Source organism: Bufo gargarizans, chromosome 3 (assembly GCF_014858855.1).
Source record: "Bufo gargarizans isolate SCDJY-AF-19 chromosome 3, ASM1485885v1, whole genome shotgun sequence".
NCBI lineage: Eukaryota > Metazoa > Chordata > Amphibia > Anura > Bufonidae > Bufo > Bufo gargarizans.
This window is the reverse complement of record NC_058082.1, coordinates 495,843,097-495,856,176: the sequence shown is the minus strand read 5'-3', so window position 1 is coordinate 495,856,176 and position 13,080 is coordinate 495,843,097. Positions and strand designations below refer to the sequence as shown.

At 39.1% G+C, this 13,080-nt stretch overlaps 1 protein-coding gene across 4 annotated transcripts in view; it reads right to left on the bottom strand.

The window, feature by feature from the left end:
• Nucleotides 1–1,085: 1,085 nt before the first annotated feature.
• LOC122930441 (nitric oxide synthase, inducible-like) overlaps nucleotides 1,086–13,080 on the bottom strand; it is a 424,300-nt gene continuing 412,305 nt past the window's right edge. For all 4 annotated transcript variants that reach the window (XM_044283851.1, XM_044283853.1, XM_044283852.1 and 1 more), the window contains 8 exons: nucleotides 12,823–13,004; nucleotides 11,275–11,438; nucleotides 10,023–10,233; nucleotides 8,730–8,817; nucleotides 7,343–7,461; nucleotides 5,847–5,995; nucleotides 5,363–5,557; nucleotides 1,086–4,127 (listed from right to left, as the gene is read on the bottom strand). In XM_044283851.1, the coding sequence (XP_044139786.1) occupies nucleotides 3,996–4,127; nucleotides 5,363–5,557; nucleotides 5,847–5,995; nucleotides 7,343–7,461; nucleotides 8,730–8,817; nucleotides 10,023–10,233; nucleotides 11,275–11,438; nucleotides 12,823–13,004 (1,240 nt within the window). In that variant the 3' untranslated portion in view covers nucleotides 1,086–3,995. The remainder of the gene's footprint in view (nucleotides 4,128–5,362; nucleotides 5,558–5,846; nucleotides 5,996–7,342; nucleotides 7,462–8,729; nucleotides 8,818–10,022; nucleotides 10,234–11,274; nucleotides 11,439–12,822; nucleotides 13,005–13,080) is intronic.

Below are 13,080 nucleotides of genomic sequence, written 5' to 3'. Positions count from 1 at the left end.
TATCGGGTGTTTCTGTAAACTACAGAATCAGGACAATAAATATAGAGTTTTGTTTGGTTGTTAACCCTTGCTTTGTTACTGGAAAAAATGGATTCAAATGGAAAATTTTCCCAAAAATTTTAATTCTGAAATGTCATCTCCATTTGCAAATAACTCTTGTGGAACACCTAAAGGGTTAACAAAGTTTGTAAAATTAGTTTTGAATAGCTTAAGGGGTGTAGTTTTCAAAATGGGGTCATTTTTGGGAGTTTCTACTCTAGGGGTGCATCAGGGGGGCTTCAAATGGGACATGATGTAAATAAACCAGTCCAGCAAAATCTGCCTTCCAGAAACCATATGGTGTTCCTTTCCTTCTGCACCCTGCCGTGTGCCCGTACAGTAGTTTACAACCACATATGGGGTGTTTCTATAAACTACAGAATCAGGGCAATAAATATTGAGTTTTGTTTGGCGGTTCACCCTTGCTTTGTTACTGAAAAAAATGGATTACAATGGAAAATTTGCCCAAAAATTGAAATCCTGAAATTTCATCTCCATTTGCCAATAACTCTTGTGGAACACCTAAAGCGTTAACAAAGTTTGTAAAATCAGTTTTGAATAACTTGAGTGGTGTAGTTTCCAAAATGGGGTCATTTTTGTGTGGTTTCTATTATGTAAGCCTCACAAAGTGACTTCAGACCTGAACTGGTCCTTAAAAAGTTGGTTTTGGAAAATTTCTGAAAAATTTCAAGATTTGTTTCTAAACTTCTAAGCCTTGTAACGTCCCCAAAAAATAAAATGTCAAGCCCTAAATGAATCAAACATGAAGTAGACATATGGGTAATGTAAATTAACAACTATTTTTGGAGGTATTACTATGTATTATAGAAGTACAGAAATTAAAACTTGGAAATTTGCTAATTTTTCAAAATTTTTGGTAAATTTTGTATTTTTTTTATAAATAAAAAAAACATTTTTTTACTCCATTTTACCAGTGTCACAAAGTACAATATGTAACGAAAAAACAATGTCAGAATGGCCGTGAGAAGTAAAAGCATTTTAAAGCTATTCACACATACAAATTTCACGCATTGCAAGAATTAATTAATACATAAACTTTATTTAATTTTACATTTATCATACAGGGTAAACTAAAGTTTCAAAAAACATACTCTACACAGACTCATATGAATATAATTATTATTAAATATAATGATTTAAATAACAATATAGGTTCTGATAAAATTCAGATACAATAATAATAGAATAAGGTTAAATATCAAAAGTTAGATCTGGTTTCAAACTATAGAATAGGTTGACAGTTGTACCCCTGGTCCAGCCAGGGAGCTATCCAACATATACTTCAATAACAACCAAACAGGTGCCAGTTTGGTAGACAGATGTAGAATATATGGAGGTAATAGGCAAGCAGCCAAAACAAGGTTCAGTTTTCCATATAGATATATTGCTACAGTACCTTCATATTTACTATATATTTTGGGGATTTTGTTTTTTTATCATTGGCCTCACCTATTAGACCTTATAAATACAAAAAGGGGTGGGTATTACAAATTAGGGGCGTGCCCCTGCACATTCTGACACTATCCAATCAGTGCTGACAGTCAAACTGCATGGAGACATGCCCTATTGTCAAGGGGAAAGGTACCACCCAGTTGCCAATGTATTAGATGCATACCATACTCATAATTTGCTTACTGACGTATTCATTCTTCTCAGAAATCTCATAGAAAGACTTTAGTTAAAAAGGGTAGTGCCAAGTTTTAAACTTAGCCCATATCTACAAGTTAGGGCATATTTTTGGTGGAGGTTCAACTCCTGGGACCTCCACTGATCACGAGCATGTTCGCTGCTGCTCCATTCATTGACAGACAGTGCCAAGGGCTGTTTTTAGCAGTCCCATAGGGATGAAATACATACTAAACCCCCGCTCCATTTCTACAAGGAAACAAATTATCCTAGTTTTTGGAATTGATGGGATCCCAGTGGTTGGATCCTAACACTTATGTATGACAATTACTAAGTAGTTAAAGCGGTCCTGTAACCTCTCCTGACATGTCTGTTTTAGGAACTACTTGCATCATTCTTGTAATAACAATTATGGAGTATATCTTCTTATAACTCTATAATGTGCCATTCCTATATTATTCCTGCTAGAAGTTATGAATTGCTAGCAATTTGCAGTGAAGGGCTAGGTGAGTAGTACCAGTTAGGGAGTGTGTCCCTGCCCATTCTGACACTATACAATTACTGCTGACAGTCAAACTGGGTAGAGACATGCCCTATCGCCAAGGGTAAAGGTACCACCCAGTTGCCAATATATTCATACATTTCCGGGAGGAAATAACAGGGGAACAGCACAATGTGGAGTTCTAAGAAAAGACGTTCCAGTATTGTTATTTCATTGGCAATGCAAGCATTTACCGAAGCAGACATACAAGGAGAGCTGTTTACTGGTGTAAAGACTGCATCTACTGGCATGAGGTATAACATCTATTAAAGCGGTTGTCGGGGTTCAGAGCTGACATGAGCACCGGAGCAGTTCATGCTCCGATGCTCTCCTTTGCCCTGCTCTAAATCGCAATTTAGCACAGGGCAAGGGAGCGCATCGGAGCATGAGATGCTCCGATGCTAGCCTCAGGGGGGCTGCTGGGGTGAAAATAAGGGTATGTCCGGGTTCAGCTCTGAACCCGGACAACCCCTTTAAGAGCCTTGCTTGCTTCATTTCATACTATTGGCTTGCATTTAGAAAACTCATTGACATCAGTGAGAAAAAAACACACAGTTTTGAAAACATGCCTCAGATTTTAAGCAGATTTCACCCACTGCAATGCATTGCAATTTTATTTTGATGCTGCTCATCATGAGCATTGGTAAAAATGTATTAAATAATAAGGGATGTTGCAGATATTACTATTGATGGCCTAGCCTGAGAAGTGGCCACAATATCTACTCGACGGGGGATCTGGCATCTTGTACCCCTGCCGATCAGTTGTTTGCTAGAAGTGTGCTGGAGCTACACCACTGTGTCCTTTGTGCAGTAGGCATACTGTACCTGCTTACTGCACCGCTGATGCCAGAGCTACTCTGAGAAAGCTGATTGGTGGGGGTGCAAGGTTCCTCATTGATCAGATTTTGACGGCCTAGTTCAACAATAGTAAAATCCAGGAATACCCCTTTAAGTACACATTTTGGCTCTTAAAAACCATAAGAACAAAAATACATCCCAGAGTGGCAAGAGTTTCCCATCTGTTACAGTGCATAAAAACCTCTACAACAGGGATACCCAACCTGCGACCTTCCAACTGCTGCAAAACTACAACTCCCAGTATGCCTGGATCACCTACAGCTATTAGTTCATGCTGGGAGTTGAGGTTTTGTACAACTGGAGGGCCGCAGATTGAGCATCCCTGCTCTATAATGTTTATACCATAAATACAAAACATTGTAATGTCATAAACATGAATATAAGTATGAAATTTTGTGTTGCCAAATTGAAAATCGATATATGTACAATGATTGACAAAAATTTTCAATTTCATAATGACAAGAGTCATTATCAAGCAGCCATTCAACTAGTCCACTGGGTTCTGAATGCAAAATCAGACTTTTTCCAAATCTTCTTTAGCCATGGTGTTATCACAGTTGATGTCCAACATATTGCTGCAGGACATTTACAAAAGAGAATAGTCATGTTTGATTAAGATCCATTGGAAACCAATCATCTGGAGCTGTGGAGGCACATGTCTGGATATTCTGGAATTCTTTAACTTCAATTTTTCGGGAGCCAACAGTATTTGTACATGCTAATACTGATAAAACAATAAAATAAATAATAAATGTGATATATTTTTTGGTTCTTGCTTTCCACACCATGTACTGTCCATGCAGAAAGTAAATTGTTTTAATCAACTCGGAAGGAATTTTTTTGCTTTCTAAATTTGAATTGGTTCCTCTATACTTGTTCATGATTTAAAACAAGATATGTGGAGGAAAAGTTACAATTTTCTGTATTGCGGAACAACTGATTCATGGCAGCGATATGATATATCAGGAGATATTATTCCATTCTGGGGCTGCCGTGTCTTATATGTTGCCCCAAATATATCTTCATGATAACGCATTTCACTCTGGAAAATAAGAGGAGTGTTATGTTTAGATACTTCATTAGCTTTTCCAGACAATAAGGTACTTTGGGGAAATATTGTATACTATACATAATACCATACTACGAAATGTTTGCCGCCTTCCCGATTTCTTCTATCTTTGCAAATTTGTCACACTTGAATGTTTCAGATTCACAAGCTAATTTTAATATTAACAGAGATAGCCCAAGCATACACAAAATGCTGTTTTTAAATAATAAATGCTGTTTGGTCCTTCATAGCTACTAAATACAACAAAGTGTCACAAACTTTTCACACAACTTTTGATATGATATAGAGACATATCAAAAGTTATGATTGGTTGGGCTCTGAGTGCTAAGACCCCAACCATCCTTGCTTATCACAATCTCTCTCCTCGCTGCATAAGATGGGCTCCATAGAAGTCTATAAGCCCATCTTGATTCTGTCCTTGCCAGAGAGGACACAGAACGCAATATGCATAAGTGTTCTTTCACCTCTAGAAAACGGTGAGGGTCTTGGCACTCAACTCTCTATGACATATCAAAAGTTGTGCGACATGCACATGACGCTTTAATTCAATTGAATTTTATGTACTGTCTAGTAATGTGAAGCAGCCTAGAAGGTCTCATAAAACTTATACAGATGTCAAACAAAGTTTGACAATCTGAAAAGGGTTACAAAAATCATTGCTAAGGCTTTGTGCTTCCAGAAAATCAGAGTGAGAAATCCAAAAATGGGAAAAACTTGGAACAGCGGAAAAGCTTCCCAGGAGTGGCCTACCAAAAGAGCTTTGATGACTCATTCAGGAGGTCACAACAGAACCCACATGAACATCAAAAACACTGGAGGCCTCCCTTGCCTCAGTTAAGGTCAGTGTTCACAATTCCACAATAAGAAAGACACTGGGCAAAAATGGCATCCATGGGAGAGTTGTAAGGTACAAACTACTGCTGACCAAAATGATCACAAAGGCTTGTTTCACAATTGCCAAAAAACATCTAGATGACCCTCAAGACTTTTGGAATAATCTGTGGACTGATGAGTTTAAGGTGTAACTTTTAGGAAGACACATGTCCCATTACACCTGGTGTTAAGATAACACCAGATTCCGCAATAAGAACATCAAAAGCTTTCCTGCGGATAAGTCATCAATATTCAAAGCCCCAAGAACCTCTTTAAACTGTTACGTTTGTTTCAAAACTGCAATACTTCAAATCACTGATTAATGTGTAATATACCTTTAACTGGGTCAGATATTGTTCCACTTCCTCGTCATTCAAACCCTTCTTTTTTGCAATAATCAGTTTAATTGTTGAAGCGACATCTCTGGCCATCTCAATATGTCCACACACATAGATATGGCCGTCTTTTCCAAATAGAATCCTTAACACTTCATCTTCAAGATTTTTTTCCAGAATGTGCTGGACATATGTCTGTGGATAATTGGCAGAGGGAGGGGTAATTCATATTAAAAAAAATTACTGAATGATAGATATGAAATGAAACATTTGCCTTTGAGAGAGTTGGGACATCACCATGCACATTAGATGGATGGGTTTAGCCAGCATTCATTTAAAGTGTAATGCAGCCTTTGTGGCTACTGCATGGTATTTTTTAATGGGTTGTGCAATGATACAATATTGATGACCTATCCTCATGATACATGTAGGTCATCAATATGAGATCAGAACAACCTCAGTAAGTGTCCAAGATATATCTCACCTTTGCTTGTCCGGGCTTTCGCGAGTAAGCAGTGAACACGTCTTGTATAACACCTTTTCTTTTCATGTATTGCAACTCTTCTTTGTAGATTTCATCAATGTCAGGTTGCTGGCAGCCAGTTAGCAATATCATAGATTTGACATTTTTACCTGAAAATACAAGGTTTACAACATTACTACTAGCACATAAGGTCCATGTTGTATTATGGAGATTATGATGTGATGTTATTAAAGAAAGATAATGTTTTGGGAAATTATCACAGCATTAACTTAATGAGGACCTGTCACCTCTCCTGACATGTCTACAGTATATTACTAGATAATTGTATTCAGTATGCAATAACAAACTGTATGCTGTTGCATTCCTCAGTTATTGCTACTAGAAGTGTATTAATGAAGCTGCAATATACTGTCCAATCGGTGCTGCTATTGTGAGACTATGCAGAAACACACCCCTTACTGGTAACACCCAGTAACAGATTCATTAATAAACTTCCAGTTGCAATAAATCAAGAGATTCATATACAAATTGCTCTGATAGTGCTAGGTAGGGGCTGGGGAGAGAAGGAATAACAATGTTTGTGGATCTTTTATCATCAGGAGCAGTGTGCATGTGAACTTTTATTCTGCTTGGCCCAGCATCTGCAAGTGCCCTGGAGGTAGAGCCTTATTGTGAAGTGCTCGTTGCATTGATCTACTTCCCAGACTCTCCCCTCTGCTGTAAGTGACAGCTGTAGTGGTCTCTTGGTTGGATTCATCAACAGTCAATCGGAGAAAAGGGGAGGAGCTGTAAAACAGATCAATGCAGAGAGAACTTCACAGGCAAAAACCTACTCCACTGTACAGTACTTGCAGGAAAATGCCTGGCAGAATAAAAAAGAAAATCATCTTCACACTACTGCTAATAATATAAGCTCCATAAAAGATATGTTGTTGCTGTTCTTCCCAGCCCCCACCTAGTGCTGTCAGCAGTTTTGCATAGACAGAACTGCTAACAGACTTAATTTAAATCCCTCCAGAATCCTATCTCCTTCTAATAATGTTCATGGATTTACAGAATCATCGAGCCACTGTTCCTGGGTTTTGTGTGACATTTTGGCAAGTGTAGGTGGTACATTTTGGCAAGTGTAGCAGTTCCCAACCACATATCTGAACAACCGCAAACTACTTTTCACATTTTACACAGTCATGTTGGTCCCCAATAGCAGATACAGAAATAGTTGTCCAAATGTTATTTTTATTATTATAATTTTTTTAAATTCAGTCATTTGAATATAGGGGTTGTCCAATCAGATAAGCCTTCAAATTTTAAGAAACTACAAATTTCTTAACTCATCACGTTATCTTGAAACAAAAGCCATTGAAAAGCAATTGCTTAACGCATTTAGTTGCATTTAGTTTAGATAATATGTCTCATAAAGCATGAGTGTTAACCCTGCTACATCCGTAAGTCTATCACCAGGGTCAGTGCATTTATGTCATTCACGTTTCTCATACCTTTCTCAATGTCATACAATCTCTGCTGCCAGAAAGCTCTGAATGGAGAAATTCCACTTCCTGGGCCGATCAGAAGGCATGGCGATAATGGGTTTGTCGGGAGATGGAATGCGTTTGTGCTGAAAACATTACATAAGGGGTGATTATAAATTATGTTCATTATTTTAACATACAGTCTATAAACTGGATAATAAAGACTTTTATTCTACATTTTAAATGCAGGACATTATTCTGTAGTGTTATAGATATCATTTCTAGACCAACACTCACTCTACTACAATAACGGCTAGTTTATCCATTTATTTTTATTACTTCTCTTTCTCCAGTGAAAATAAATCTGGTATCATATTGAGATATAATATTACTCATCATCATATTCTTATCATAAAAATTTTCTTTGATACATTAAAGGGGTTGTGCAAGAATGGGGGCATTCTTGGCAAACTCCGCTACTTGGCCAGACCTGTAAAGGGAAGCTTCCTTAGCTGCTTCCCAGTGCCGGCTCCCCACTCCTTCTCCTGGCCTGCGTTGCTCCACTGGGCTCTCTCCTTGTAAGCAAATGGTCACAAGGGGATATAGTCTCGGCTGCAGTGAGTGACTGGCTGTGACTGACGATGTCAAATTGGATGTTGACATCAATGGAGCCCAGTGGAGCAGCATAGACTGGGAGAAGAAGGAGCCAGCACCGGAAAACAGGTAAGTCGTCTTTTCTTTGCAGGTCTGGCAGAATGGGAGTGGGGTAGGGGGGGTTGCCAAAAAATCCCTCATGACATTTTTTTTTTCCATCAAAGAGCCATCCCCAGGATAGGTCATAAATGCTAGATTGCGGGGGAATTGGTGTCAGAATGCTGGGACGCTCCATGATCCTCAAAACGAGGTATCCTCTCTGAATGGAGCGGTAGTGCACATGACGGTTCACCACTCCATTCATAGCACTCTGTCAGTCCACAGTGCACTGCCATCCCATTCACAGAGGGGTCCCCTTTTTCTAGGGATCGCTGGGATTCCCAGTGATCAGACCCCCTGCAGTCCAATATTCATCATCAATCATAGGAATAGGTGATAAATACATCAAGCTGGCTGGTGTGGTCAATCTAACTTAATGGGGGAGATATATCCAAACTGGTGCAGAGGAAAACTGGTTTAGTTGTTCAAAGCAACCAATCAGATTGATCCTTTCATTTTCCAAATGAACTATGAAAAGTGGAATCTGATTGGTTGCTATGGGCCAGTTTTGATAAATCTCTCCAGTATCTTATTTGATTATATGTTAGTGCGGTTGGTTTTACCGACCTCTATTATACCAGAAGCATGCACTTATAAACTATAAAACCGTATTACATCAGAGATTGGTTGGAGATCATACAGTGATGTATTCTTTTCATACCTCCGTATAAAACAAGGAACTATATCATTCTGGCTCAAAGTGTTTAACCATGTAGTGCAAACCCCATGGTGAAGTGGACCATGGCCTCCTAAAAGAAACAAATTATATCTTAAAGAGGAGAACAATAACAAACCAAAGATATACAATTTTTACAAAAGTACTGAAAGAATGCTGTGATACAATACAATAAATTTTTTATGTGTAATTCATCCCTTCATAGAGATGTTTACATAACCATATGAGGGCTTGTTTTTTCAGGACAAGTTGTACTTTATTTTAATTTTTTAATATGGGTAAAAAACAACAACATTTTTAGTCCCCTTGGGGGCTTGAACATGCGATTGTCTAATCATTTCTCCCATAAACTGCTACAAATGACTATTGCAGCTTATAGGAGATTTAGAGCATTTCTATGGAGCCCTGCCACAAGCAGAGCTCGATAGGAACATCTCTGTGGAAAGCATTAGAGCAGGCATCCTCAAACTGCGACCCTCCAGCTGTTGTAAAAGTACAACTCCCACAATGCCCTGCTGTACGCTGATACCTGTAGGCTGTTCGGGCATGCCGGGAGTTGTAGTTTTGCAACAGCTGGGGGGCCGCAGTTTGAGGATGCCTGCATTAGAGCCTCTAGCAGGCTAGAGGGTACCACAGTGAACAAACAACTCCCCAGAGCAGGGGAGCTGTTGATGCCCCGAGAGCACACCACTCCTGGGTAAAAGCTGCTTAAATGTCATGGCAATGGATGACCACGGCACCTGAGGGTTATATGTCTGTGATCGGTGTCAGCTGTGTAAAACAGCAGCACTTAGCTTCTGAATTATCACCATATTTAAAGACCAGACTTCCACCATACATGTATAATGGAGATCCGGAAGGGTTATTAAGGAGACAGAAAAGGAGCTCATCAATATTATATAATCTTAAAGGGGTGCTCCATTTTCAGCAAATGAAGCTTATTCATTGCAAATTGAATGTGCCTACCCTCTTAAAAAGTAAGACATTTTCTAATATGCCTTTTGTATTTTGTAATCTTTGAATGGTAATCCTGTTTGTCAGGAAGGTCTGTCCTGGTCTTGTGATGATCACACATGTGCCCGATTTGTCACAGTTACTAACTATTTATCAGAGCTGTCACTTGTCACGAGCCGTGCACCTATGTGCCCACCACATGACCAGGACAGATTTTCTGAAGTAAACAATTGAGATTCCCACTCACTTTCCAATATATTGGAAAGCTCTAACTTCTTTTTGAGGTCATACATCTTCAAACTTGACTAATAAGCTTCTACTGACCTTTCGTTCTGTAGTTTACAACAGCGACGGTGAGGTGAATCTCTCCAGGTGACATGTCATTGGAGGAGCTTATAGAGTAGTACCGTGCCTTAAGTGCTGGTAACTGAGTCAGCAAAAATGTAGTAGGTACTTCAAGAGATTTAAACTCCTCCAGTATATCAAGGAATGATGGATAATTGTAGGATTTCCATGCATTGTACTTTTCTGTATCCTAGAAATGTTATTGGATGTAAAAGACAGTTTATTAAACCAAGACGGTAAATTAGCAATACCCAAAAAACGTTGTATCACAGTGCAGTGTAAATAAATCAGTACCTACACCAAAAACCACACAAACCATATCTAATATATCAACTAACCAACTGACTAAACTATCTTCCTGAATTTCCCAAAAATTTCACAGTTGAAATGTAGATCGTTTTGAAAACATTATCAATTTTTCATATAAAATTAAATTATAGAATATGGTAAAATATTATTTAAGAGCAGAGTTTGCCTCCTATGCGATGTGACACTTGCATGACCAAATCACATCAAAACAGAGTTCAATTTTGATGCATGTCTCAGAAATGCATGCATGGTTTCTTGTTTCTCATGTGTTTATTTAGTACTTTGCATCCTGCTGGAGTGTGAAAAAGTATACTAATTTGTGTTAGATAATGACCATATGTAAAGACTTAAAGAGACTGTCCAAGATTTTTTCTTTACATTTTCATCCTCACCCTAGAATACCTGTGGAGAAATCCATACTCATCTGCTCTAAGCCTCTCCATTCTAGCGCTATTGATCTTTTCACTGGACTTGTGGTTCCTGTCTGTCAACTTAGATGGGGTCACGTGCACCAGTGCACCCAATGACTTTTCTCAACATTAACATAATTCCAAGCGTCATATCACTACTGGGTCACATGCTGCTTAGGGACATATCAATGCTGAGGTCAATCAATGGCTGCAGCAGTTTACATGACCAGGCCCATGCATAAATTGAAGACCAGTGAGGGAATCCAGTGTAGAACCGAGGGGTGCAGGAAAGTATGGATTTCTCCACAAGTATTCAAAGCTGTGGGGCAAAGAAAAATCCTGGACTACCCCTTTAAAAGGTATGTTGAGAATGCATTTCTTTCTTTTGTCAAATTCAAAAATGATTTATAACTGTTTGGTCAAAACCACAAACATACAGTGTCCAAAATAGACACAGTCCATTAAAACTAATGCAAATTCTTAGTTGTTGAGTGAGTGAACTATGTACGTACTTTGCTCAAGTCTTCCAGTCTCTGTTTGTCTTCCACGTCAGTAGCCAGAAGAGACAGCTTTTTCAGAAGCAGCTGGGAGGGTGGGGTGGTTATGTCCAGGAAGTAAGTCAATGCCTGGGACAGTGAGCAAGGAGGGATTTTCTCACTGGTTGTCCAGAAGTTACCTGAAAACACAGGAAGGAGAGGAAATTTATTAGAATGGGATCCAAAGTATTCTTGTCAGTTTCTAAATTTTCCCCACTTTGCTAAATTTAGGGGATTTTTAATTAAAAAGGTGACACGTAAAATCCCATGAAATCCTGTTACTGGCACGAACTTGGACAGCTTCACACATCCTTCCTTCATATCCTAAGCAGGTGGTTAAATTACACAATAGAGTACGGTAATTCATTTTCAATTGTTCCTGGACCATATTTGGTAGGAAAGACGCTGAATGAGTGTTCCTTACCAAGGTTCAGGTTGACCTTTAGTGAACCTACAAGAATCTACAGCCCCAGCTGAGAGAACCCAGTCTTCAATATGTGTCAGTCATTGTTATTAATCATGTAGCTGTGTCTAGGTTTACAACAAACAGATCCCATTTCACAGCTACAATCACTATATTTTAAGCTTCTGAGGCTGGTTTCTCCAGGATTTTTTGCAACAGCTGGAGGATCTTGATGGCCTATCATCTGCTGTTTGGGAGTAGCTCCAGCACAGGGAGTTTGCCCTGCAACTACACAGCTCCATTGGGTAGTGGACAGAGCTAGTGAATGCAGTACTGTGCCCATTCACTTGAATGGGGGTAGTGCTGCAGTAACCAGCTCTGTCCACTTCACAATGGACAGAGCTGTATAGTTCCAATGCCAGAAATATGTACCGAAGTTACTCTGAAACAGCCGATCGGTAGGGGTGCGGGGTGTTGGACCCCCTCCAATCTGATATTGATGGCCTATCCTGTCCTATCAATATTAACATCCATTTAAGAATAGGATCCAACTTGCAGTTTCACCCCAAATCTAAACCGCTGTTGCTTACGGGAATGAATATATCTTTTGTTACACACCCAAGTCTTAAGCAATGCAATATAATTGTAGCCCACACTTATTATAGATCATTTGGCCTAAAGAAAGTAGTGAAAAAAGGGTCTATACTTTTGACCATTTTAAATAAATACCCTATGAAGTAAGTTATACATTTTTTATCTTAATAGCTCAATTTATTTGGTAATGAGATCCAAATCATTTGTATAGCCATTTCCTTTATTGTTTTATCTGCCGCTATGGACAGATCTGGGCAACGCATTTCAGACCACTCAGTTTTTTTTTTTCACAGCCCAGTGATGAATGCTACCATTCCTACATATGCCAAACAAATCCGATACGGCCAATGAGGACACTTTCAAAGGTTGCAAGAGGTTAGAACTGCATGTCTTTGATGATTTGAGTCGGGAAGTCGGTATATCAAAGAGACATAGTAATTGTCCAGTAGTATTATAATGACGCAACAAGCATCTGAGTACACCAAGAAGGAAGTTGAAGCGTTCACCAAAACAAAACAGATCCTTACCCTGTTCACTGCGTGTCTCCAGCCGGATGTCCTGATTGATTGCGGGAGCATCCTTCAGAAGTCCAATTATGCTATTAACTAGCTCTGGCTGATTGCCAGGAAATACACCAACATGTTCTCCTGGCAGATACTGAACTTCCTGGTAATTCTCACTGGAAAGTTTCACTAGGAGGGTGGCACGGCTGAAAACAACAAGGAGGAACTCATAATAGGACTAATTACGTATGCAGGATTTCCTCCCTCTGAGCAGAATCAACA